The 23,522-nt window shown below is 42.3% G+C and overlaps 1 protein-coding gene across 1 annotated transcript in view; it reads left to right on the top strand.

The window, feature by feature from the left end:
• LOC140723819 (uncharacterized) overlaps positions 1-23,522 on the top strand; it is a 245,928-nt gene that overhangs the window by 124,763 nt on the left and 97,643 nt on the right. Inside the window, exon 4 of the mRNA XM_073038356.1 lies at positions 16,794-17,701. Coding sequence (XP_072894457.1) covers positions 16,794-17,701 — 908 coding nt within the window. The remainder of the gene's footprint in view (positions 1-16,793; positions 17,702-23,522) is intronic.

Below are 23,522 nucleotides of genomic sequence, written 5' to 3'. Positions count from 1 at the left end.
AGAAAATAAATCTATAAAAGAATGGATCCCTTATTTTTCCATAGGAGAAAAATGGGGGTCAGTTGTTGAAGGTATAAATGAGAAGTTTCGATGTAAAAAACTAGTCATCTTAAATTCTTTAAAATTTTTTAAAAAACGAAACTGAACCCAAATCCGTGGGGATTGTTTAATAACCGCGTAAAGATTTAAATTTGGAATTTTAGAGAGCTGTAAAAGTAATGGAGCTCCTAATATTGAAGTTAAATAAAATTGCTTAACTGCTTTTAATTCCAAATCAAACCATAATGGATTTTGGTTCTTATCAATCCAATATAACCAAAAACATAATTGTCTAATATTCACAGCCCAATAATATAGTCTTAGAGTTGGAAGTGCAAGTCCACCAACTTTTTCAGATTTTTGTAAATGATACTTATTAATTCTTGGACTCTTATTGTTCCAAATAAAGGAAGAAATAAGTGAGTCAATTTGATCGAATTTTCTTTCAGTTAAAAAGACTGGTATATTTTGGAAAATACATAAAAATCTAGGTAAAATCATTTTCACAGCAATGAATACGACCTATTAAAGAAAAAGTAAGTGGATTCCATCTAGAAAATTGTTGTTTCATGGAGTCCATTAAAGGAACTATATTCGCTTTATAGAGATCTTTATATTTTTTAGTAATTATAATACCTAAATATCTAAATGTATTAACAATTCTAAAAGGAATATCATTATATATACTAACAGGGACATTTAATGGAAACAATTCACTTTTTTTTCAAGTTAAGTTTATATCCAGAAAAATTACCAAAATCTTTAAGCGTTTCCAAAAGTTTAGGAATTGATTCCTCAAAATTTGAAATAAAAACCAAAAGATCATCTGTATAAAGAGAAATCTTATGTATGGTTCCATTCATAGAGATACCAAGAATATTTTTAGCTTCACGTAGTGTTATAGCTAAAGGTTCCAATACAAGATTAAATAATAAGGGGCTTAATGAACATCCCTGTCTAGTTCCACAAGAAAGTGAGAAAAGAAGAGCTGCAGTTCTTAGTAATGACAAGCTCAAGGGCAGCTTCCTGCCTGTGTCTATAAGCCAAAATGAATGATAAAATGGACTCGGCCTCACAATGTAACTCGATGTGACCCTGCACCATATATCTATCTGCACTGCACTTTCTCTGCAGCCATAATGCTTTGTTACAGTTATTGTTCTGTCGTATATCAGCTCAATGTACTGTTGTAATGTATTGATCTGTGTGGATGGTACGTCAGGCAAGGTTTTCACTGTAGCTCAGTACATGATGAGAATAAACAAATTCCCCATTTTAATTGTGTGGAAATATTAGACAGACTGAGCTTCTGCTCTGGAACCTCAGAAGGAAACTGAACTGCTGTCATTTCTGTGGAATGCAAATAAATAGAAAAAGCTTCAATCTCAGATTACGATCTGCAGTAACTGGGATCAGGTGACCGGTGGTGGGTCTCCCATATCAATATTAGAATCAGGTTTAATAGCACCGGCATGTGTCATGAAATTCGTTGTCCCTGCGACAGCAGTAGAACCTAATTCATAACAATAGATTTTAACAATTGTGACTTAAAATAAGAATATACATTTTAAGTAGTTAAATTATATAAATAGTACAAAAATATTTTTTAAAATTTAATAAACTATTTTAATTGTGTCGACTATTTGACTGACTGGGTTGTTGCTTTGGAAGAAGTGGAGTGAAGCTTAACTGAACTGTACACATTTATGAGAAGCGCAGAGAAATAGAAAAGGCTAAATTCTCACATAAATGGGTCAGACACCCAGAAATATTGGCTGCACTTCAGCAGGTAAAAACAGTGGAATGAAAAATGCTGAAAATATTGCTGAAAAAAAAATATTGTCCACCACAACGAGAAAACGTGACAGATCCGGATCTCACTGCCTTGTCTGAACGGGGAAAGGTGAAGCTACACGTACACGTAAAGCAGTGACCCGCAGATGCTGCAGATCTGCGGAAAACGTGAACTGGAAACAGGACCAGGTGGACGGTTGAGGGTCTCCCACCCCAGACGGAGAACCATCTCCCCACCACTCTGTGGAAAGAAGCAAACTTTGCCGATCACATCACCTCTCACCTTAAATGTATTAGACATTTCAACCCCCAGGAAAATTATATCGTCTGTCCACTCTATCTATTCCTCTCGTAATCTTATAAACGTCCATCCAGTCTCACCCCAGCCTGCGCCGCTCTGGAGAAAACAACACAAGTTTGTCCAGCCTCTCGTTATAGCTCATGCCCTCTAATCCAGGCAGTGACCTGGTAAACCTCTTCTGCACCCTGTCCAAAGCCCCGACATCCTTCCGAGAATGGGGGCGACCAGAACTGTATGAAACACTCCAGATGTGGTCTAACTAGTTTTATAAAACTGTGTTACGAACTGAAACGTTTCAGAAACGAACCAGCAGTAATAGAGTTCACACTGGAGTCTGATTTTAATGTTAAAACCACTCTGTTTATTAGCATCTACTTATAATATAGTAACTAAATGAACTAAAGGAAAGTTAACAATGTTATGTGTATATATGTGTAAATATAATTCCCAGACTATCGAGCCTGAGGGAACAAAGCTTTGAGTCTTGAGCTGGTAAAGTAGGAAAGTTCAGTAATCCACGGAATAAATGATGGGAGGAGCGATATTTGTAATCCAGGGTGAAACGTAGAGAAAAGGACGTTACTTCAAAATAACCGCCGACGACGTTCTTATCCGTTGAAATCCGTCCACATACGAGTTATCAGCGAAAATGACCTGTCACCGGAATACCGTCTTCCAGGAGTTACCACACAACATACCCAGGCAAGGGTTAACACAAGATATTCCACAATCCACTCCTATGGATTATACGAAGTGACAGCCACACACATTCGTTGTGGTTCCGTGTCCCGATGATCAACCCACTCTTGTGGGCATAGGAGAGTTCCAGTCCTCAGCTGCGACCAACTGAAGCGATCAGCTTTTCCAGTCTCTCTCCTCTCTCTCTCTCTCTCTCTCTCACTCTCTCTCTCCTCTCCTCTCTCTCATCTCTCTCTCTCTCTCTCTCTCTCTCTCTCTCTCCTCCTCTCTCTCTCTCTCTCCTCTCTCTCTCTCTCTCTCTCTCCTCTCTCTCTCTCCTCTCTCTCTCTCTCTCTCTCTCTCTCTCTCTCTCTCTCGACTGGCCGACTGCCTGTCTGCAGATCGCTCTCTCTCTTATGGTTCAGTCCACAGTCAGCGCTGTCAGCCTGTGTCTGACGTCATAGTCCCCGCCTCCTCACGCCGGCGCTCTGAAAGAAGCAGTCACAGAACGACCGCAGGCTCGTAACAGCCGCAACACAACTTCCCGACTTTTGAACTCAATGCTTCAACTAATAAAGACAACCATGCCATTTGCCTTCTTAACTACCCGATCAATTTGTGCAGTCTCTTTCAGGGAGCGACGAAATTGGAGTCCAAGATCCCTCTGATCATCAACACTGTTCAGGGTTTTACATTTAACATTGTACTGTCTCATACATTCGACCTACCGAGCTGCCAAGATGATCATCACTAATCAAATCTCACTGAGATTTCTCAGGTCCTGTTGAATTTATTACCAAGTGCACAAGTACAGGAAGGTACAGGTACAGAGAAACACTGACTTGTGGCAGCATCACAGACAAGTACATTCAGATAACACATGGAACACAAGTTATATGTTTCTCTGCCAGTAACAATCTGTAAATATGATTTTATGTCATTAACTGTATAGAAAATAGATTGTGTCATGATCAATATTAAAATGTGCGTTTGTGTCAATAACAGACTTGGAAATGTTGAATTTGGTCCCTGTCTCCATTCCTCCTGTAATCCACAACCAGCTCCTGTGTTCTTGTCACAATGAGGGAGAGGTTGTTTTCTTGACACCACTGAGTCGGGGTGATGGCTTCTCTGTAGGCTGCCTCGTTATTTGGGATTCGGCCGATCAATGTAGTGTGGTCAGCAAATTTAATTAGCAGATTGGAACCCGCCACTCCAGCCCCACAGTTGCACTAAGTACTGATTGCAAAGCTACGAAATTGCATGTGAATAGCCTCCCCTCCCCCAACTCCACTCTTTCTGCGTCACCAGCAGACTGGGACATCTCACATCTCGCTGCCTCCGCCAGGACATTAAACTGTGAACAACTGTGGTCAGGAACTGATCTCTGGGGTACTCCAAACGCTACCTCCTTCCAGTCTGAAAACGACCCACTCATCCAGACACACACTACCGGCAGTTTATCGATCTCCAACGAAAAAGCCTAATCAACTTTTCTGAGGGTCAATACCATTGCTGACTCTGAGTTTAACACCGTCAAATGCCAGGAGGGGCATAATAATCGGAAAGTCTGTAGTCGCAGCCGCGTAAATAAAATGTGATCTCAGTAGGTGTGTGGCGTATGCTCAGAATGCGAAGGAGACAGACAAACTGAGCCAAATCACAGACTGATGAAGGGGAGGAATGATCCATTTCGATACAGGGAGGGAAGCGGTGAGTTTGATATTGTGCCTGATTCCGGAACTGTGGCCACTTAGAAGATGAAGTCTTGTCCCCCCAAATTGTTTTGAGTTGTGACTGTGTTTTTATCAGAAGGCACCATGGAGATTAAAATTATCTCAGCGGACATATTGTCCTTTACCCACGGAAGTGTTTTGTAAAATTCAGCAGTGTAGAAAAGTCAAAGGATTTGTGTATGGGAATCACAAACACGACAGCACGTTAATTCCGCTCTATCTGTCAGTTGACCAGCACTTGAATGCCGACGAACCTTGAATGTGGAGGCGGAGATGCTGGAGAAGACAGCGCCCCACTCGCAACAAGGCGAGTGCGATCACGTGCCCAGGTCCGTGATCTGATTGGATACATCGCCATGACGTCATAGCACGGTGACGCCATTCACTGGCTCTCATTTTGGAAGGGATTCAGTCGGCCATCGCAGATACATCAACGGCTTCGCACTGGGAAACGGCCGTTCACCTGCTCCGTGTGTGCGAAGAGACTCATTCAGTTAACCCACCTTGTGATGCTCCGGTGAGTTCACAATAAATATAGGCCACATTTCTGTCCGGAGTGAGCAAAGAGTTTTACTCAATCATCCCAGCTGCTGCAAGACCAGCAACTTCATATTAGGGAGGAAGTTCAAATCAGCTCCGTGTTAAATGTTTAACATCACGGTGACTGAAGGCAGCTGCAGGTTCATGAGCGACTGTTACTGTCAGATTCTGTAGTTCATCATCTTATACACCTGCATGAATTTCCTGCATGATTTTCTCCAGGCTGAATAAGACGATGAACTCACTGTGGTTGTGACGTTCTTCAGGGCTCTGGACGAAGTTGGTTAAACTCCTTCTTCCCTGCTCTTTTCAACGTTTTGGGGCATTTTCACCAATTTTAAAGGACTGTGCCTCAGACAGCTGGGTTGTTGCAATTGTTACGTACCAGCAGCAACAGATCACTAACGGAGTCTGGTTTTGATGTTAAAACCACTATCTTTATCTGTATCTACTCCAAATATAAAAGATCAAACGAAATAAACAGAAGTTAACAGTGTTGGGCGTATATATAGCTCCCGAACTATCAAGCTTGGGAAACAATGCTTAAAGTCTTCAGATGGTAAAGTGGAAAAGTTCAGTAATCCACGGAATAAGTGAGTGAGAGGAGAGATTTGTAAATCCACACGAACTTGTGGAGAGAAGGCAATTACGAAGAATTCCACACACATTCCACGCTGGGTAAACGAAATAACAGTCGCCGAAGATCTTATCCGTCGATTAGTTCCGAAATCCACTTAGAAATATCACCAGGTGACAGTGGCAGGAATATCGTCTTCAAGTGGTTACCACAGAACACCCCGATTCCAGGTAAGGGCCAACGAAAGTGATACCACAGGATACTGCAACAAATCCACACATATGGATGATACGAAGTGACAGTCACACATCCGTTGTGCACTGTGTGCCGATGATCAACCTAATCTTTTGGGCATAGCAGTGACAAGCTGAAGTCTCTCACTCTCTCTCTCTTCCTCTCCCTCTCCCTCCCCTCCCTCTCTCCCCCCTCTGTCTCTGCTGCAGCGCGTGTGTGACGTCACAGCCCCGCCTCACTCAGGCACTTAAAGCGACACTCACAGTAAACGAATCTGCGATCTCGCAACACAATGTACCTCTAAAGTCTGACAGCAGACTAGCGAGTGAAACTTCGGTGTTGCAGAATCAGAAACCAAAGTGTTGCCAGCCTGAGTCAGGCTTTGGGGCTCCAGAGAGAGAATGGTCTAGATTTTACGAGGAGGAAGAGGAAACAGACCAGCAGGATATGGCTACAAAAGGAAGATCAGAAAAATTTGGAAACTGGTTGACCCAAAAAAAAAAGATGGTTAGTTTCTGCAAAATACTGGTGGTAATCAAAAGATCAGGCAACAATTGTGGAGAGGAATAAATAAACAACTTTTAGACCGAGCCTCTTCAGCATACCTAGACTGTGTACTCCGCTGCTTAGTTGCTGCCTGAACTGCAGAGTTCCTCCAGCATTTTGTGTGTGAGCGTCTCTGTATGTCCAGCAACTGCAGAATCTCCTGTTTTATATCTGCATTTTACTTTGGCATTAGATACACGTTGATATTGAGTACATTGTTTACGTGAGCCGCTTTCTGCGTTAAAAGAGCTGCAGATTTTTTCTATACACCCGAAAAAGAATGAGATATGGACATTGAACCGGTGCTTCAAGAAATGTTTAATGGCACCGTTATTACCCATAAGGCCCTGCGGTAGGAATTTTTGTCAGGCACTGAAGAACTGATGAACTGCGCAGGCGTCAGGCCGATGACGTCCCCGAGTATCACGCAAGCGTGCAGAACACAGAAGGCTTTTAAAATGTCGGATGCAGGTAAGAGCAATTCTCTGTGTTTTTATCTTAAACTCCGACTTCGGGACGATTCCTGTGAATTTCTGACACCGTGGCCAGTAATCCCGGGACAGTCCTGCCCTCTTCCCTCTCTCTCAGCCCCACTATCCGTACACGGACCTCGGGGAGCTGCCGGCTGATGAGGGAATGGAAACCGATGGATCTCTCAGACAAAGCTGAGCTCCAGCTATCTAAATGCAAGGATTAGGAACTCGGAGAAAGGGAACAAAACCCATCTGTGGACACTTTCTGGAGGTCCAAGATACGTATGTTCCACGACCGCTGGACTAAGTGTGTAAATGTAGGAGGGGACTATGTTGAACAATAGATGTGCTAGATTTTCTAAAATTGACTCCTTCAACCTTAGGCCACAAACTTATCTATCACCCCTTTTATATAGGGAAAAGCAGTATAACATTAGATGATCATCACCATAAGATGAAAGTTTAAATCTTAGCCTTTGTTTTAAATTAACACTTAGTCTTTCCTGTGATTAGAAAATAGGAATCTTGGCTAAATTACCAGACATAAAGTATGGTGAGGTACAGTGCTAGCATTGTAGATTAGCAAGGATTCTGCTTTGGGTTGGACTTCCAGAGCACACTTACTGGATATCCACAGGACAGTATTGTTGAAGACTAAGACAGTACTTTCAAATGGAATTGGAAAGGAAATTTTACCACCTGGTCATTTGCCACCTCTTCTTGTGATTCTGCTCCTAAATGTGAAGACATGGAGAACTGAGTTTAAAATTATGCCATCAAACTGGTTGTAAGAATGGACCACACCTATTGGTCCTCATTTGCTTTATTCAGAGCCTTGTCAATAGCATGAATAACTGAATAAACATTTCATTAGAATGGGGTGGATTAAACTGAATATATAGGATCTTTAAATTATACCCCTTCCCACTTATTATTTTCGCTGGAAAAGAGATGTTGAAATTCTAAGTAATCCTGACTAAAATGTAATATGGTTTTAAGAAAAGCTCAAGGTCAAATAAGTGTGAGACATTTGTAGAGCATTTTATAGGAAGGGACATTAAAGACATTCATCATTCATGCTGATTTTTCCTCCCAGCACTGCTGCAAATACACAAACCACCCCACCTCCCTTCAGATCTACTCCATGCTGTGCCTGATGAACCAGCCAAGATTAGCAGTTCACCATCTGTGGGAAAAATTGAGTCCAAATACCTAATAAGTTTGGGATGTGTATATTCATCTCCCAATTTATGATGTAGGAGCATTGATATTATGCTGCTTTGTATGTAAAATATACAATCCTCTTTGTTCAAATCTTTATTAGCTAGTGAACTTACAAGTTTGCTTCAGGGAGTTAAGCAATTTAATTTTAAACAATAGCATGAATTGATAAATGTTACCAATTTTAAATAGCAAAAAGTTTATAGTATTTTTTTTTCCTGGGAAAAAATAAAAGGGGGAAAAAGACTTTGGGTCCGAAGTTTGAATAGTGTTATGATGTGACTGCATTTTTCGAAAGAAAAGAACAAAAATTGTAGTTATCCAAATGCAGAAAGGTTAATCCTACATTAAATGTGAATTGCAATTAAGAGATCCAAGATAATGTGTATTTAATAAAATAATTTAAATCAAATTATTGCTTTAAATCTACATTATACATTCAAGAATGCATTTTAGGTAGCTCAACACCTCATGCAGGTCAGTCAGGTATCTCCACTCCCTTTAAACTTGCACGTTTCTGTTTCCCAGATGCCTTTGAAACTTACTTTGACCTTATTTTCTGAGCTCCTTTTAAACTTGCAAGTTATGTGGAACACATCATTCTATAATGTGATGTCTAAAAACAGTGATTTGGAAGTGAGGTATGATGTATTAATATGAGAACATCTAATAATACAGAAAATCTGCTAGTCCGACACCCAAGACCCAACCATGGCAGGTTCACTAAGTTTTACTGTGGTTAGTCACAGGTTTGGAGGGCTGTCGCCTGAAAGTAATGATCATTAATCACCATCAATGTTACATAGTTCACACTAAAAATAAAAGCACAAGGGAGAAATCGGCCACTGCAGCACCTTTTTCTTTAGAGTGCTCAGTGGTTCATTTGAAATCAGGTCCAGAATTTACCTGCACTTCTGATGGGAAATCTGTTGGATGTGTTTCTGACAAACATACACCCAAAAAATGTTATGAGTCAATGCACCAAGTGGATTGAACGCCAGCACTTTTGAACAGTGTGTTTCAGGATATTCTGTTTCAATCTTTATAAAATGTGAAATAATCTGAAAGGTCTAGAACTTGATAGAGGGCTAAAAGATTATGAGAGGCATAGACGGGGTGGATATTCAGTACCTGTTTCCCAGGGCACCAACAGCAAACACCAGAGGGCATATGTATAAAATTAAGGGAGGGAAGTTTAGGGGAGACATCAGGGGTAAGTTTTTTTTACACAGAGGGTTGTGAGTGCCTGGAATGACTTGCCAGGGGTGGTGGTGGAGGCTAAAATATTAGGGGTATTTAACAGCCTCTTGGACAGGCACATGGATGAAAGAAAATGGAGGGTTATGGGGTAGTATGGGTTTAGTACTTTTTTTTAAGGTTTAAATGGCTCGTCACAACATGGAGGGCTGAAGGGCCTGTACTGTGCTGTAGTGTTCTATTCTATGGCTCTAAAATCTTTTACATCACCAGTTGAGAAAATCATCTTTGTTCTACCTCCAATCACAAAGAGGAAATCTGCAGATGCTGGAAATTCAAGCAACACACACAATTTGCTGGAGGACCTAGGCCTCACATGGAGCCAGTGATCATTAATGGAGAATGTGTGGAGCGGGTTAAGACCTACAAGTATCTGGGAGTACAGTTAGACGAGAAGCTAGACTGGACTGCCAACACAGATGCCTTGTGCAGGAAGGCACAGAGTCGACTGTACTTCCTTAGAAGGTTGGCGTCATTCAATGTTTGTAGTGAGATGCTGAAGATGTTCTATAGGTCAGTTGTGGAGAGCGCCCTCTTCTTTGTGGTGGCGTGTTGGGGAGGCAGCATTAAGAAGAGGGACGCCTCGCATTTTAATAAGCTGGTAAGGAAGACGGGCTCTGTCGTGGGCACAGAACTGGAGAGTATAACATCGGTAGCAGAGCGAAGGGCGCTGAGTAGGCTACGGTCAATCATGGAAAACCCTGAACATCCTCTGCATAGCACCATCCAGAGACAGAGAAGCAGTTTCAGCGACAGGTTGCTATCGATGCAATGCTCCTCAGACAGAATGAAGAGATCATTACTCCCCAATGCCATTCGGCTTTACAATTCAACCGCCAGGGGTAGGATATGTCAAGGTGCCGGGGTTAGGACTGAGCTGAAGTTACCATTCAATGTATTTAAATAGTTAAGTATTGTATGTAATTAGCTTTGCTACAATAAGTCTATGGGACATTGGAAAAAATGTTGAATTTCCCCATGGGGATGAATAATGTATCTATCTATCTATCTATCTAGCATTAGTACTCTTTTCCATAGATGCTGCCTGGCCTGCTGAGTTCCTCCAGCATTTTGTGTGTGTTGCTTGTTCTACCTCCGCTCTGTCTGCACTTTTCTACCGGTGAGAACATGCTTCCACCAATTCTGTCTGGCTACATAATGATATCAAACACCTTTGCCCTGGCCAACAAGTAGCTTTTAGATCACAAATGTGCCAGACTCCGGTGAGACAGACTACTGCCCTTCCCTTCATATTCATTGGCATTGCCATCACTGAGTTCACCACCGTCAGTCATTGGGGGAGGGTTCAGAGGGAATATTTATGTACAATACTGTGTACATTGTGGTGATGCAAGAGTTGCTGGAGAATTTTCAAGTGGGAAGAAGTGGAGTGATATTTGGAAATCTGAAATTTAAAGCATTGTTTAGGAAGAAGATCACAAATAGGTGGTTTGCCAAAGCTGTGGCGAGTAAATCCTTCATTAACCTGTTACATAGGTTGTATGAGAATGCAGATGAACTCAATCAAGCCCAGAGGAGATTAACGTTCTTACTGACAGTGATTTGCTCGCTGTTGAAATGAATACCTCTCTTTATAAAATTCAGTTTGCACATGTTGTTGTCACTGGGTAAAAATTGTACAGCACAAGATTTTTGCACACACCGGTCATTACAAATTAGAGGGGACATTGGTGGGAAGGCAGGGAGACCTCCAGTGTCCCTGATGCCCTCACGTAGAAGGTATATATCCAGCTGCACTTTAAGGAGTTGGAGCTGGAAATGGATGAATTCCACATCATCCAAGCGTCGGAGGGTATGATAGATATGAGATGAAGAGAGGTGAGTTACAGCCAAGGTGCAGGACACAGTAAACTGGGTGAGAGTCAGGAAGGAGAATGAGGTTAAATAGCCATCGCCGAGTACTCTTGTTGCTATCCCACACAACAACAGGTGGACCACTTTACAAATTGTTGGGGGGGATTACCTGGCAGAGGAAAGTCAAAGGGGTGATAGGGGATTTGTTAGTTAGGGGAACAGAACTAGAAAGGGACTAATATCCTAGTGGCAAGGCTTTCTAGTGCTCCCCTGTGGGGTGGGTGGTTAAACTAAAGTTGCAGGGAGGATAGGAGCCAGAATGACAGAACAGATAGTGGACAGAGTGAATTGAATTGAATTGACTTTATTACATACATCCTTCATATACATGAGTTGTAGAAATCTTTATGTTACATCTCTGTCTAAATGTGCAATGTGAAATTTATAATAGTTTATAATAAATAGTATGTACAACAGGACAGTCAGGATAAATAAAAGTACAATTGTATCAGCATGAATTAATCTATCAGAGGGCCTGGTGGAAGAAGCTGTCCCTGGGCCTGTTGGTCTGGGCTTTCAGGCTGTGGTACCGTTTCCCAGATGGTAGCAGCTGGAACAGTTTGTGGTTGGGGTGACTCTGGTCCCCAATGATCCTTTTTACACAGTGGCCCTTTTTACACACCTGTTTGTGTCAATGTCCTGAATAGTGAGAAGTTCACATCTACATATGCGCTGGGCTGTCCGCTCCACTCTCTGCAGAGTCCTGCAACTGAGTGAAGTACAGCACCCATACCGGACAGTGATGCAGCCAGTCAGGATGCTCTCAATTGTGCCCCTGTAGAAAGTTGTTAGTATTTGGGGCCCCATCCCAAACTTCCTGAACCACCTGCGGTGAAAGTGGTGCTGTTGTACCTTTTTCACCACACAGCCAGTATGTACAGACCAGGTGAGATCCTCGGTGTTGTGTATGCCAGGGAACTTAAAGCTGTTCACCCTCTCAACCCCAGATCCTGGGTCAGCCTGTCTCCATTTCTCCTGTAGTCCACAGCCAGCTCCTTTCTTTCAGTGACATTGAGGGCAAGGTTGTTTTTTTTGACACCAAACAGATGTTGTTCAGACCTCAGGGGATGAAATTATGATATTGTAGCCATTACTTGGACTTGCTTGCGCCCAACAGTCTGAGGGATTTCAAGGAACAAATCTGTAGGAGATTGCGGACTATGCCAAGAAACAAAGGTTGATAAAGTGAGTGATTTTAACTTTCCATTTATTGACTGGACTCCTAGGCTGTAAAAGGACTAGATGGGGTAGAGCTTATCAAATCTACCTTAATCAGTACGTAAAATTCCCGATGTAGAAGTGTGCAATCAGCTATTGGGAAGTGATCTAGGGCTAGTGACAGAAATTAGTGTATGGGAACACTTTGTATCTACTGATCATGAGATTCCAAGTAAATACAGAAAAACAGAGGCCTGGACCTCTCTTGAGATTCTAAATTGGAGAAAGTCCAATTTTTATGATATTTGCAAGGATTTGACAAGCGTTAATTGGGACAGGATGTTTTTTAACAAAGGAGTACTTGGTAAGTGGGAGTTCTTCAGAAGTGAAATTTTAAGGGTGTACAGTTTGTATGTGTCTGACAAAATAAAAGTTGAATGGTAACTAGTGCAGGGAATCTTGGTTTTCAAGAGATATTGAGGCCCTGGATATCTCGTTCCTCTAAAACTGTTGGGTGCAACCAAAACTCATTAATGACAACCATTTCATAATTCCACTCCCGAACTCATCTGACTTTCCTTTAGTTGTCTTCTGTTGGATTCTAAAAGCTTCCGAATGGTCTTTTGCTCTTTTGTTTGCCCTCTCCTCTGATTTTATGTTGGTTTTGGATTCTCATTTAACCCACGGTTGTGCCCTGCTGCCTTTCCAATGCTTCCACGTCTTTGGGATGTATCGATCGCTCAGCTCTCGAATTGCTCCCAGAAACTCCAGCCATTGCTGCTCCGTTGTCACTCCTACCTTTTCCCTTCCAAACAAGTTTGGCCAGCTTCTCTGTCACAGAAACATGGAGAAGTTCAGTGGAGAAACAGACTATTTGGCCCATTTTGTCAATGCCACAAAAACATTTAAGCTCTCTAATGCAACTACCTGCACTGGGATCATCACCCTTCATACCCCTACCATCCAGGTACCTGTCAAACTTCTCTTAATGGTGAAATCGAGCTCATATTCACCACTAGTGCTGACATCTCATTCTACACTCTCACGACCATTTCAGCAAAGAACTTTTCCAAATGTTCCCATTAAATTTTCACCTTCCCCACTTACCCATGACCTCTGGTTGTCATCCCACCCAACCTCAGTGGAAAAAGCTGCTTGCATTTACCCTATCTATACCCTCATAATTTTGTTTACTTCTAACAAATCCTCAAAGCAATGTATAATTTCCTTGTTTATGTTTAGAGCCTTTTTTAGGTGTTTAAGATGATGAGGGGCATTGAGTGTGTGGATCGCCAGAGGATTTTTTCCCAGCGTTAAAATGGCTAACAGGAGGGGGCAGAGTTGTAAGCTGCTTGGAAATATATGCCGAGGGGATGTCAGGGGTAGGTTTTTTACACAGAGAGTGTTGGATGTGTCGAATGCACTGCCAGCAGTGGTTGTCGAGGCAGATACAACAGGGACTTTTAACACTCTCTTAGATAGTTACATGGAGCTCAGAAAAATAGAGGGCTATGTGCTAGGGAAACTCCAGGCAGTTTCTAGAGTAAGTTACATAGTCGGCACAGCACTGTGGGCCAATGGGTCTGTAATGTGCTATAGATTTCTATGATTCTATGAAATTCAAGGGAAATCTCCAAACCCACGGAGTGGTGACTAGTAGTGAATAGTGGGAAAGTTACTGGAATGTATGTGCAGGAACCGGATATATAAATATTTGGATAGATATGGACTGATTAAGGATAGACAGCATGACTTTGTGCATGGTAGGTCATGTCTAACCAGTCTCACAGAGTCTCTCAAGGAAGTTATCAGGGAAGTGGATGAAGACAAGCCAGTGGATGTTGTCTACATGGACTTTAGCAAGGCACTTGACATAGTCTCATATGGGAGGTTGGTCAAGAGGGTTCAGTCACTCAGCATTCAAGATGAGATAGTAAATTGGATGAGACACTGTCTTTGGGAGAAGCCAGAGTGTGGTAGCAGATGGTTGCCTCTCTGACTGGAACCTGTGACTAGTGGTTGCCACAGGGATCAGTGCTGGATCTGTTGTTGTTTGTCATCTATATCAGTAATCTGGATGATAGTGTGGTTAACTGGATTAGCAGATTCATGACCACCAAGACTGGTGGTGTAGTGGTCAGTGAGGAAGACTATCATGGCTTGCAGTGTGATATGGAGCCCCTGGGAAAAATGGTTTTAGAAATGGAAAATGGAATTTAATGCAGACAAGTGTGAGTTGTTGCACTTTGGTATGACCTACCAAGGGAGGTCTTTCACAGTGACTGGTCGGGCACGGAGGAGTGTTGTAGAAGAAAGGGACCTGGGAATACAAGTCCTTAATTCACTGAAAGTGGTATCACAGTTAGATAGTGATGGAAAAAAAAGATTTTAGCCCATTGGCTTTCATGAACCAAATACTGACAATAGATGGATATTATGTTGACTTGTAAAAGAGGCCTAATTTGGAGTATTGTGTGATGCTTTGGTCACCTACCTACAGGAAAGATTTAAAAGAGATTCAGAGATTTCAGAGAAAATTCACAATGATGTTGCCAAGTTTGGAGGACTTGGGTTATAAGGAAAGATTGAACAGGTCGGGACTTTATTCCTTGGAATGTAGCAGATTGAGGGGAGATTTGATTGTGATAGAGCGGCATAGATAGTGTAAATGCAAGCTGGCTTTCTCCACTGAGATAGATAGATAGATACTTTATTCATCCCCATGGGGAAATTCAACCTTTTTTCCAATGTCCCATACACTTGTTGTAGCAAAAACTAATTACATACAATACTTAACTCAGTAAAAATATGATATGCATCTAAATCACTATCTCAAAAAGCATTAATAATAGCTTTTAAAAAGTTCTTAAGTCCTGGCGGTTGAATTGTAAAGCCTAATGGCATTGGGGAGTATTGACCTCTTCATCCTGTCTGAGGAGCATTGCATCGATAGTAACCTGTCGCTGAAACTGCTTCTCTGTCTCTGGATGGTGCTATGTAGAGGATGTTCAGGGTTTTCCATAATTGACCGTAGCCTACTCAGCGCCCTTCGTTCAGCTACCGATGTTAAACTCTCCAGTACTTTGCCCACGACAGAGCCCGCCTCTGTGGGTGGGACTTCAACCAGTGGCCAGGGGTTAAGGGTGAAAGGTGAAATGTTAAGGGGAACATGAGGGGAAACTTCTTCACACAGACGGTTATCCGGCTGTGGAATGAGCAGCCATCCCGAGTGGTACATGCGAGCTCGATTTCAACATTTAAGAGGCTCGTGTAGGTACCTGGATGGTAGGGGTGTGGGAGTGGCAGTTTAAATAGTTCAGCACAAGACTAGATGACCCAAAGGACCTGTTTCTGTGTTGTACTTTTCTACAAGAACCTGAAATATTACAAAAATTCACTCTAACCCCTTTTAACAGCTGTGCGGACCAACCATTCATTTCAGCAGGAATTTTTTTATATGGTGTTAAAACTGTAGCACTTTCAGTTAATAATACATAAAAGAAAATCCCAGATGCACATCCACAAAGACAATTTGCGTGAGACTGTTTCAGTTACTGTGGGGCCAGGCACCCATGCAGCTCAGCAGGAACAGGGAATAATACCAATGGAGAGAGTCAAACTGAGCTAAGGCACAGATTGGAGACGGCAGAAATGCCCCATTCTTATAGAGACAGGAAGAGCATCAGAGAATTGATGGTCATTCCAGATACCAGCACTCTGCCCAGTCAGGAGATGATTTCTCTGTCCAACTTTTGTTGAACCTCACTCTAACAGTGTGATACCAGATCAAAACTTGGCAACTAAAGTAATCTCATCTGAAATGTTGTCCTAAACCCATTGATGGATTTTGTAAATCTTTTCACAGGATAAAAATGAGAAGGGATTTGTCGCCGGGAATCTCAAACACGGCACGCCAGTTTTGCTGTCTCTGTCTGGATATTTAAGAAGTGGAGCAAGAGATTCAATCGACCATTCTTCCTGCTCAGACTGTGGAGAGGGATTCAATTGGTCATTTGACCAAATAGCAAGCCTGTAATTTTACACAGGAGAAAGGCTGTTCACCTGCTCAGACAGTGGGAATGGATTCACTCGGTTATCACGATTGAAGGTACATCAGCAAGTTCACACTGGGCAAGGCCATTCATCTGTTCTGTGTGTGAGAAGGGGTTCAGTCGGTCTTCCCACCTGTGGACACACCAGTCAGATCACACCACACCAGGCAGAGGCTGGTCATCTGCTGATTTTCTGGGAAAGGATTCACTCAGTCATCTGACCTAATGGCTCACCAGCGAGTTCACACTGGGGATAGGCCATTCATCTGCTCAGACTGTGGGAAAGGATTCACTCGGTTATCCCACCTACAGAGACATCAGCGAGTTCACACTGGGGAGAAGCCGTTCATCTGCTCAGAATGTGGGAAGGGATTCACTCAGTCATCCCAACTACAGAGTCATCAGCGAGTTCACACTGGGGAGAAGCCATTCACCTGCTCAGTCTGTGGGAAGGGATTCACTGAGTCATCCCAACTACAGAGTCATCAGCGACTTCACACTGGGGAGAAGCCGTTCACCTGTTCAGAATGTGGGAAGAGATTTACTCAGTCATCCCAACTACAGAGTCATCAGCGAGTTCACACTGGGGAGAGGCCGTTCACCTGCTCAGTCTGTGGGGAGAGATTCACTCATTCATCCAGCCTACAGAGACACCAGCGAGCTCACACTGGGGAGAAGCCGTTCATCTGCTCAGAATGTGGGAAGAGATTCACTGAGTCATGCCAACTACTGAGTCATCAGCGAGTTCACACTGGGGAGAAGCCATTTACCTGTTCAGAATGTGGGAAGAGATTCACTGATCCATCCACCCTACAGAGACACCAGCGAGTTCACACTGGGGAGAAGCCATTCACCTGTTCAGAATGTGGGAAGAGATTTACTCAGTCATTCCACCTACAGAGACATCAGCGAGTTCACAATGGGGAGAAGCCATTCACCTGTTCAGAATGTGGGAAGAGATTTACTCAGTCATCCCACCTACAGAGTCATCAGCGAGTTCACACTGGAGAGAGGCCGTTCACCTGCTCAGAATGTGGGAAGAGATTCACTCGTTCTTTCACACTACAGAGTCATCAACAAATTCACACTGGGAAGAAGCTGTTCACCTGCTCAGAATGTGGGAAGAGATTCACTCAATCTTCCACCCTACTGAGACATGAGCGTGTTCACACCGGTGAGAAGCCGTTCAATTGCACAGAATGTGGGAAACGGTTCACTCTGTCATCCCACCTTCTGGAACACCAGCGAGTTCACACTGGAGAGAGGCCATTCATCTGCTCAGAATGTGGGAAGAAATTCACTCGCTCTTCCACACTACAGAGACATCAGCGAGTTCACACTGGAGAGGAGCCATTTACCTGCTGAGAATGCGGGAAAGGATTCACTCAGTCATCCCAACTACTGGCACACCAGTCAGCTGTTATGAATCCCTAGGTTTTGTTTGCTGTGGACTGTCATTTTAAGAGAGAGAGATTAAGAAGGTGAATCAGTCAGACTTGTAGCTTGTTTACATCACTCCCAGCTTGTTTAGTTTTGACTGAGGACACAGACAGTCAGAGTCAGATGGAGATGAATGAGGAAAAATGGAAGGATCGAAACAAGGGAAATAGGTGCCAAGGGTCACTGTTTGGAATTTTCCTATGCCCACAAGTGTGGGTTAATTATCGATTCAGCGTACATCGAATGTGTGGTTGTCACCTCGTTTAATCGATAGGAGTGGATCTGATTTTGGGTATCCTATGAAGACCACTGATGTGTTAACCCTTGCCTGGGTGTGGTGTGGTAATTCATTTGAAGACGATACGCCTTGTGACAAGTCACTTTGGGTGATAATTAGTATGTGGATTTGGAAGGATGACAGATAAAATCTAAGTGACTGTTCTCTTGTTTTACCACCATGGAACCTGTGGAATTCGACATAATTGCCTTCCCTTGACATTTACCCTGGATTACAAATATCTCTCTCATCACCTGTTCTGTGGTTGAACTGAACTTTCATAATTTACCATCTCAAGACTCCAGACCTTGTTTCCTCCAAGCTCAATAGTTTTGGATTTATATTTACACACGTATATACACATAACACTGTTAACTTTTGTTTATCTTGCTTAAGTTACTATATTATAAGTAGATTCTAATAAAGATAGTTTTAACATCAAAAACAGACTCCAGGTGTAGTCTCCATGAGGAAATCTGCAGATGCTTGAAATTCAATCACACACAAAATGCTGGTGGAACACAGCAGGCCAGGCAGCATCTATAAGGAGAAACCCTGTCAACGTTTCAGGCCGAGACCCTTCGTCAGGCAGTCTCAGGCAGTCCTGACGAAGGGTCTCGGCCTGAAACGTCGACAGTGCTTCTCCTTATAGATGCTACCTGGCCTGCTGTGTTCCACCAGCATTTTGTGTGTGTTGTTCCAGGTGTAGTCTATTGGTGCTGATTCGTTTCTGAAGTTTTACGATTCATAACAAAATTGGGGCCTGCATCCGGGATATGAACAGCTATGGGGGCGTAGTCATCAATTATTGATTTCATTGGGGAAGTCCCTTTTGATTGATTTGTGTGTGGAAAATCAGCAGCAGATGCTGATTATTGTTTGGAAGCGGCAACCTCTGAGGCATTAGAGAATTCCAGATGGATTGAGTTGTTGAGTCTTGCTAGAAGGTTAAAACTTTCTATGTTGAAATTGGCAATGAGGAGGGCACAGTTGCAGAGGATAACAGCTGAACATTATATATCTGAGAGTGTGTTTAAAGTGGAGGAGTTGGAAGTGTTTCCTGAAAGTAAACCTAGTGAGCTTGAGCTCCAGTATGAGTGAGAAAAATTAAAGATGGAGGCTGCGGAAAGGCAGAGGCAGTTTGAGGCCATAGAGGCAGAAAATCAGAGAGGAGGCAGAAAAACAGAGGCTATTCGAGCTGGAAAAGATAGAGTGGTTGCAGCAAAGGGGTCTAGCGTTAGACTCTGGTGATAAGTTTGAGGCCAGTCAGGAAATTAAATTGGTACTTCCATTTGATGAGACAGAGGTTGATAAATACTTCCAGCATTTTGAGAAGGTTGCTAAGAATTTAAAGTGGCCAAAAGAGGGTTGGCCTATTCTCTTACAAAGTGTAATTAAGGGGGAGGCTTAGCAAGCCTATTCTGTTTTGTCAGTTGATTAAGCAGATGATTATGTCCTAGTGAAACAGGCTGTGCTCAAAGCTTATGAGTTGGTCCCAGAATCATACAGGCAAAAGTTCAGAAGTTTGAGGAAATCTGTGAACCGGACATATGTAATTTGCTTGAGAGATCTGTGTGTTTTGATCGCTGGTGCACATATATGATGATGATAAATATATGATGATTTTAATAGCTTGGAAGAGTTAGTTTTAATTGAAGAATTCAAAAGGTGTGCTCCTGATGACATAAAGACGTATTTAGATGAAAAGGATGCTGCCACTTTGCAGGAGTCTGCTAGATTAGCAGATGAGTTTGCTTTAACTCACAAGGTTAAGTTTACCCAGAATAAGAGCTTCCAAAAGAGTGCCAGGGATCACCAGGGTAAACCAGAAATTACAGCTGGGACTAGTGACAAGAGTAAGGATGAAGGGAAGCAGTTGAAGGAGAAATTTTCTGGTCATACTTGTTACTATTGTAAGAAAGCTGGTCATATGATGGCTAATTGTTCTGTCCTGAATAAGAAAAAGGAAAAGGAGGCAGTCCCGAATGCCTGTGTTCAGTCTGTTGAAGCACCACTAAACCCACAGGGTTCTGAACATTCTGTTGAGGCTCAGTTATGGACTGAGAGTTCTGACCGAATTAAGAAGGCTTTTGATCATTTTATGTCAAATGGGTTTGTATTAGTAAAGGAAGGGTCAACCCAAGTACCAGTGAAAATTCTTCGAGTTACTGGGGTTACTCAGTCACTTATATTAGACAGCGTTCTAAAGTTTGGTGATGAGACTAACACTGGTGAGGTAAATCTTATTAAAGGCATTGGGGATGGCATGGTTTCTGTGCCGTTGTACAAGGTAACTTTACTGTCAGGGTTGGTTTTGGGACCTGTTAAAATTGGATTATACTCCAGTTTACCATTGGAAGATGTTAGTTTGCTGTTAGGGAATGACCTGGCAGATGGTGAAGTTGTTCTTACAGTGCTGTTGACAACTAAGCCAACCACGGACGACCCACAGATGGATTTTAACATTTATCCTTCCTGCCCAGTAACTCAAAGTATGGCTAAAAAGTCTGCCGACGCAGACGGTTCTGTGCAGCATGACTCTGATACCCCTGATAGCCAAAATTGGGATTCAGGTTATGATGACTTGTCAGGGACTTTTCTGCCTTCATTGTTTCAACAGGATTCAGGTCATAAGTCTGATGAGAAAGATTTATCCCTGTGTAGGAAGGAGTTTATAGCAGAACAGAACCAAGATGCTGACATTGAAGCTTTAAAGGAAACAACTCTCTGAAATGATGAGATTAAGAAAGTGCCAGTAGGGTATTATCTCAAGGATGGAGTGATAATGAGGAAGTGGAGGTCACCTGCTATACCAGCGAGTGAGAAATGGGAAATTTTTCACCAAGTTGTAGTTCCTAAAGTTATAGGGCTGAAATTTTAACTTTGGCCCACAGTATGCCATTAGGTCGACATTTTGGAGTGAATAAAACTGTAAACAGGATTATGAAATAATTCTACTGGCCTAATTTGAGGTAAGATGTTGTGACCTTTTGCAGAACCTGTCACACTTGTCAAGTTGAGGGTAAACCGAATCAGGTCACGCCAGTAGCCTCACTCTGGCCTATACCTGCATTCGGTGAACCCTTTTTAACATTTATAGTGGATTGTGCTGGCCCATTGCCAAAGACTAAAGCTGGCCATCAGTATCTGCTAACTATTGTGTGTACTGCATCCAGATTCCTAAAGGCAATACCTCTCAGAAATGTTAAAGCTAAAACTGTGGCGAAGGCTTTTACCAAGTTCTTTACTTTATCTGGTTTGCCTAAAGAAATCCAGTATGATCAAGGAAGTAATGTTACATCTGGATTATTCCAGCAGGTAGTTTATGAACTGGGAGCGAAACAAATTACATCGTCTGTGTACCATCCGGAATCACAAGGGGCTTTAGGAAGATATCATTCTGCTCTCAAAACAATGACTCAGACATACTGTGTTGAAAATGGAAAAGACTGGGATGAAGGAATAAATTTGCTTTTGTTTGGAGTAAGAGAGTCGGTACAGGAATCACTGGTCTTTAGTCAATTTGAACTTGTATTTGGTCATAGAGTGAGGGGACCTTTGACCTTGTTAAAGGATCAGTGGATTGATGGGGATGTACTTGTTAACTTGTTAGACTTTGTTTAGAAGTTCAAGAATAAACTACACCAAGTCTACAGACTTGTCTAGTGAGACAAAACTTAAAGATTTCTCAAAACAAAATGAAGTGTTGGTTTGATAAGTGGGCTTGAGAAAGAAAATACCAGGTGCGAGATAAGGTGCTTGCCTTATCTCCAATATTGATGAATCCACTTCAGGCGAAGTTCAATAGACCGCATGAAATAGTCTCTCAAATTAATGATCTGAATAATGTTATTAAAACACCCGACCAACGTAAACTAACACAGGTGGTACACATAAATATAATAAAGCCTTATTTTGACAAGCAGGTACCATCTGTGAGTGTTGAATCTGGCAACCCTGAGAATGAAATAATTGACTCGTCTGAGAATTTTCACAAACCAGATGTGGTCCCAGTTAGGCTAATGAATTCGGTTGTTCCAGAAAACATTGTTAACAAGTTGGCTCATCTGCAGCCAAAGCAACAACAACAGCTGAAGGAATTAATTCTGAAGTTTAAAGATTTATTTTCCGATGTTCCCAAGCAAACCACGGTTGCAGTACATGATGTAGATATTGGTCAAGCCAAACCGATTAAACAACACCCATATTGCATGAACGTCGAAAAGTGTAAATTGGCTGAGCAAGGAATGGAATAGATGCTGAAAATGGTATTATTAGTCCTGCAGCATCAGTTTGGAGCTCACCCTGCGTTATTGTGCCCAAACCTGATGGTAGAGTTAGACTTTGCACTGATTATGGGATTCTGGTGCAGTGAAGCATCCCCACAGCTTGATGCAGCCACCACCATGCTTCACAGTTGGGATGGTGTGTTTTTGATGATGTACTGTGTTTGGCTTTTGCCAAACATACAGGAGCATTTAGTTTGATGGCCAAAAAGCTCAATTTTGGTTTTATCAGACCACAGAACCTTCTTCCAACTGACATCTGAGTCTCCTGCATGCCTTCTAGCAACCTCCAGTTGAAATTTCTATTTTTTTTCCCCCTAACAGTGGTTTTCTCTTTGCCATTTTCCCATAAAGCTGCAACTGGTGAAGTACCTAGGCAACAGTTGTTATATGCTCAGTCTCTCCCATCTCAACCACCAAAGCTTGTAGCTTCTACAGAGTTGTCATAGGTCTCTTGGTGGCCTCCCTCACTAGTCCCTTTCTTGCATAATCACTCAGCCTGCTCCAAGCAGATTTGCTGCTCTGCCATATTCTTTTCATTTCTTGATGATTGACTTAACTGTACTCCAAGGGATATTCAGTGACTTGAAAATTTTCTTGTATCCATCTCCTGACTTGTGCTCTTCAATAACCTTTTCACTGAGTTGCTCAGAGTGTTCTATTGTCTTCATGGTGTAGCTTTTGCCAGGATACTGACTTACCAGCAGATGAACCTTCTAATGACAGGTGCATTTTTACTAAAATTAATTGAACCACCTCAACTGCACACAGCTGATCTCAATTTAACTAATTATTTGACTTCGAAAACCAACTGGCTGCACCAGTGCTGATTTGGTGTGTCATATTAAAAGGAGTGAATACTTAAGCAATTAATTAATTTGTTTTTTATATTTGTAATTAATTTAGAGAATGAATGATTCTGTAATTCGAGGGTTGGAACACACAGATGCCTATATTGATGACTTAGTCACAGGGAGTGACACTTGGGAAAAGCATATCTCTGCAGTAGAGAAGCTGTTTGACAGGCTTTCTCAGGAC

The sequence above is a fragment of the Hemitrygon akajei genome, unplaced genomic scaffold (genome assembly GCF_048418815.1).
Source record: "Hemitrygon akajei unplaced genomic scaffold, sHemAka1.3 Scf000139, whole genome shotgun sequence".
Taxonomy (NCBI): Eukaryota; Metazoa; Chordata; class Chondrichthyes; order Myliobatiformes; family Dasyatidae; genus Hemitrygon; species Hemitrygon akajei.
The sequence above is the reverse complement of the archived record's forward strand: the minus strand, read 5'-3'. Positions and strand labels throughout refer to the sequence as shown.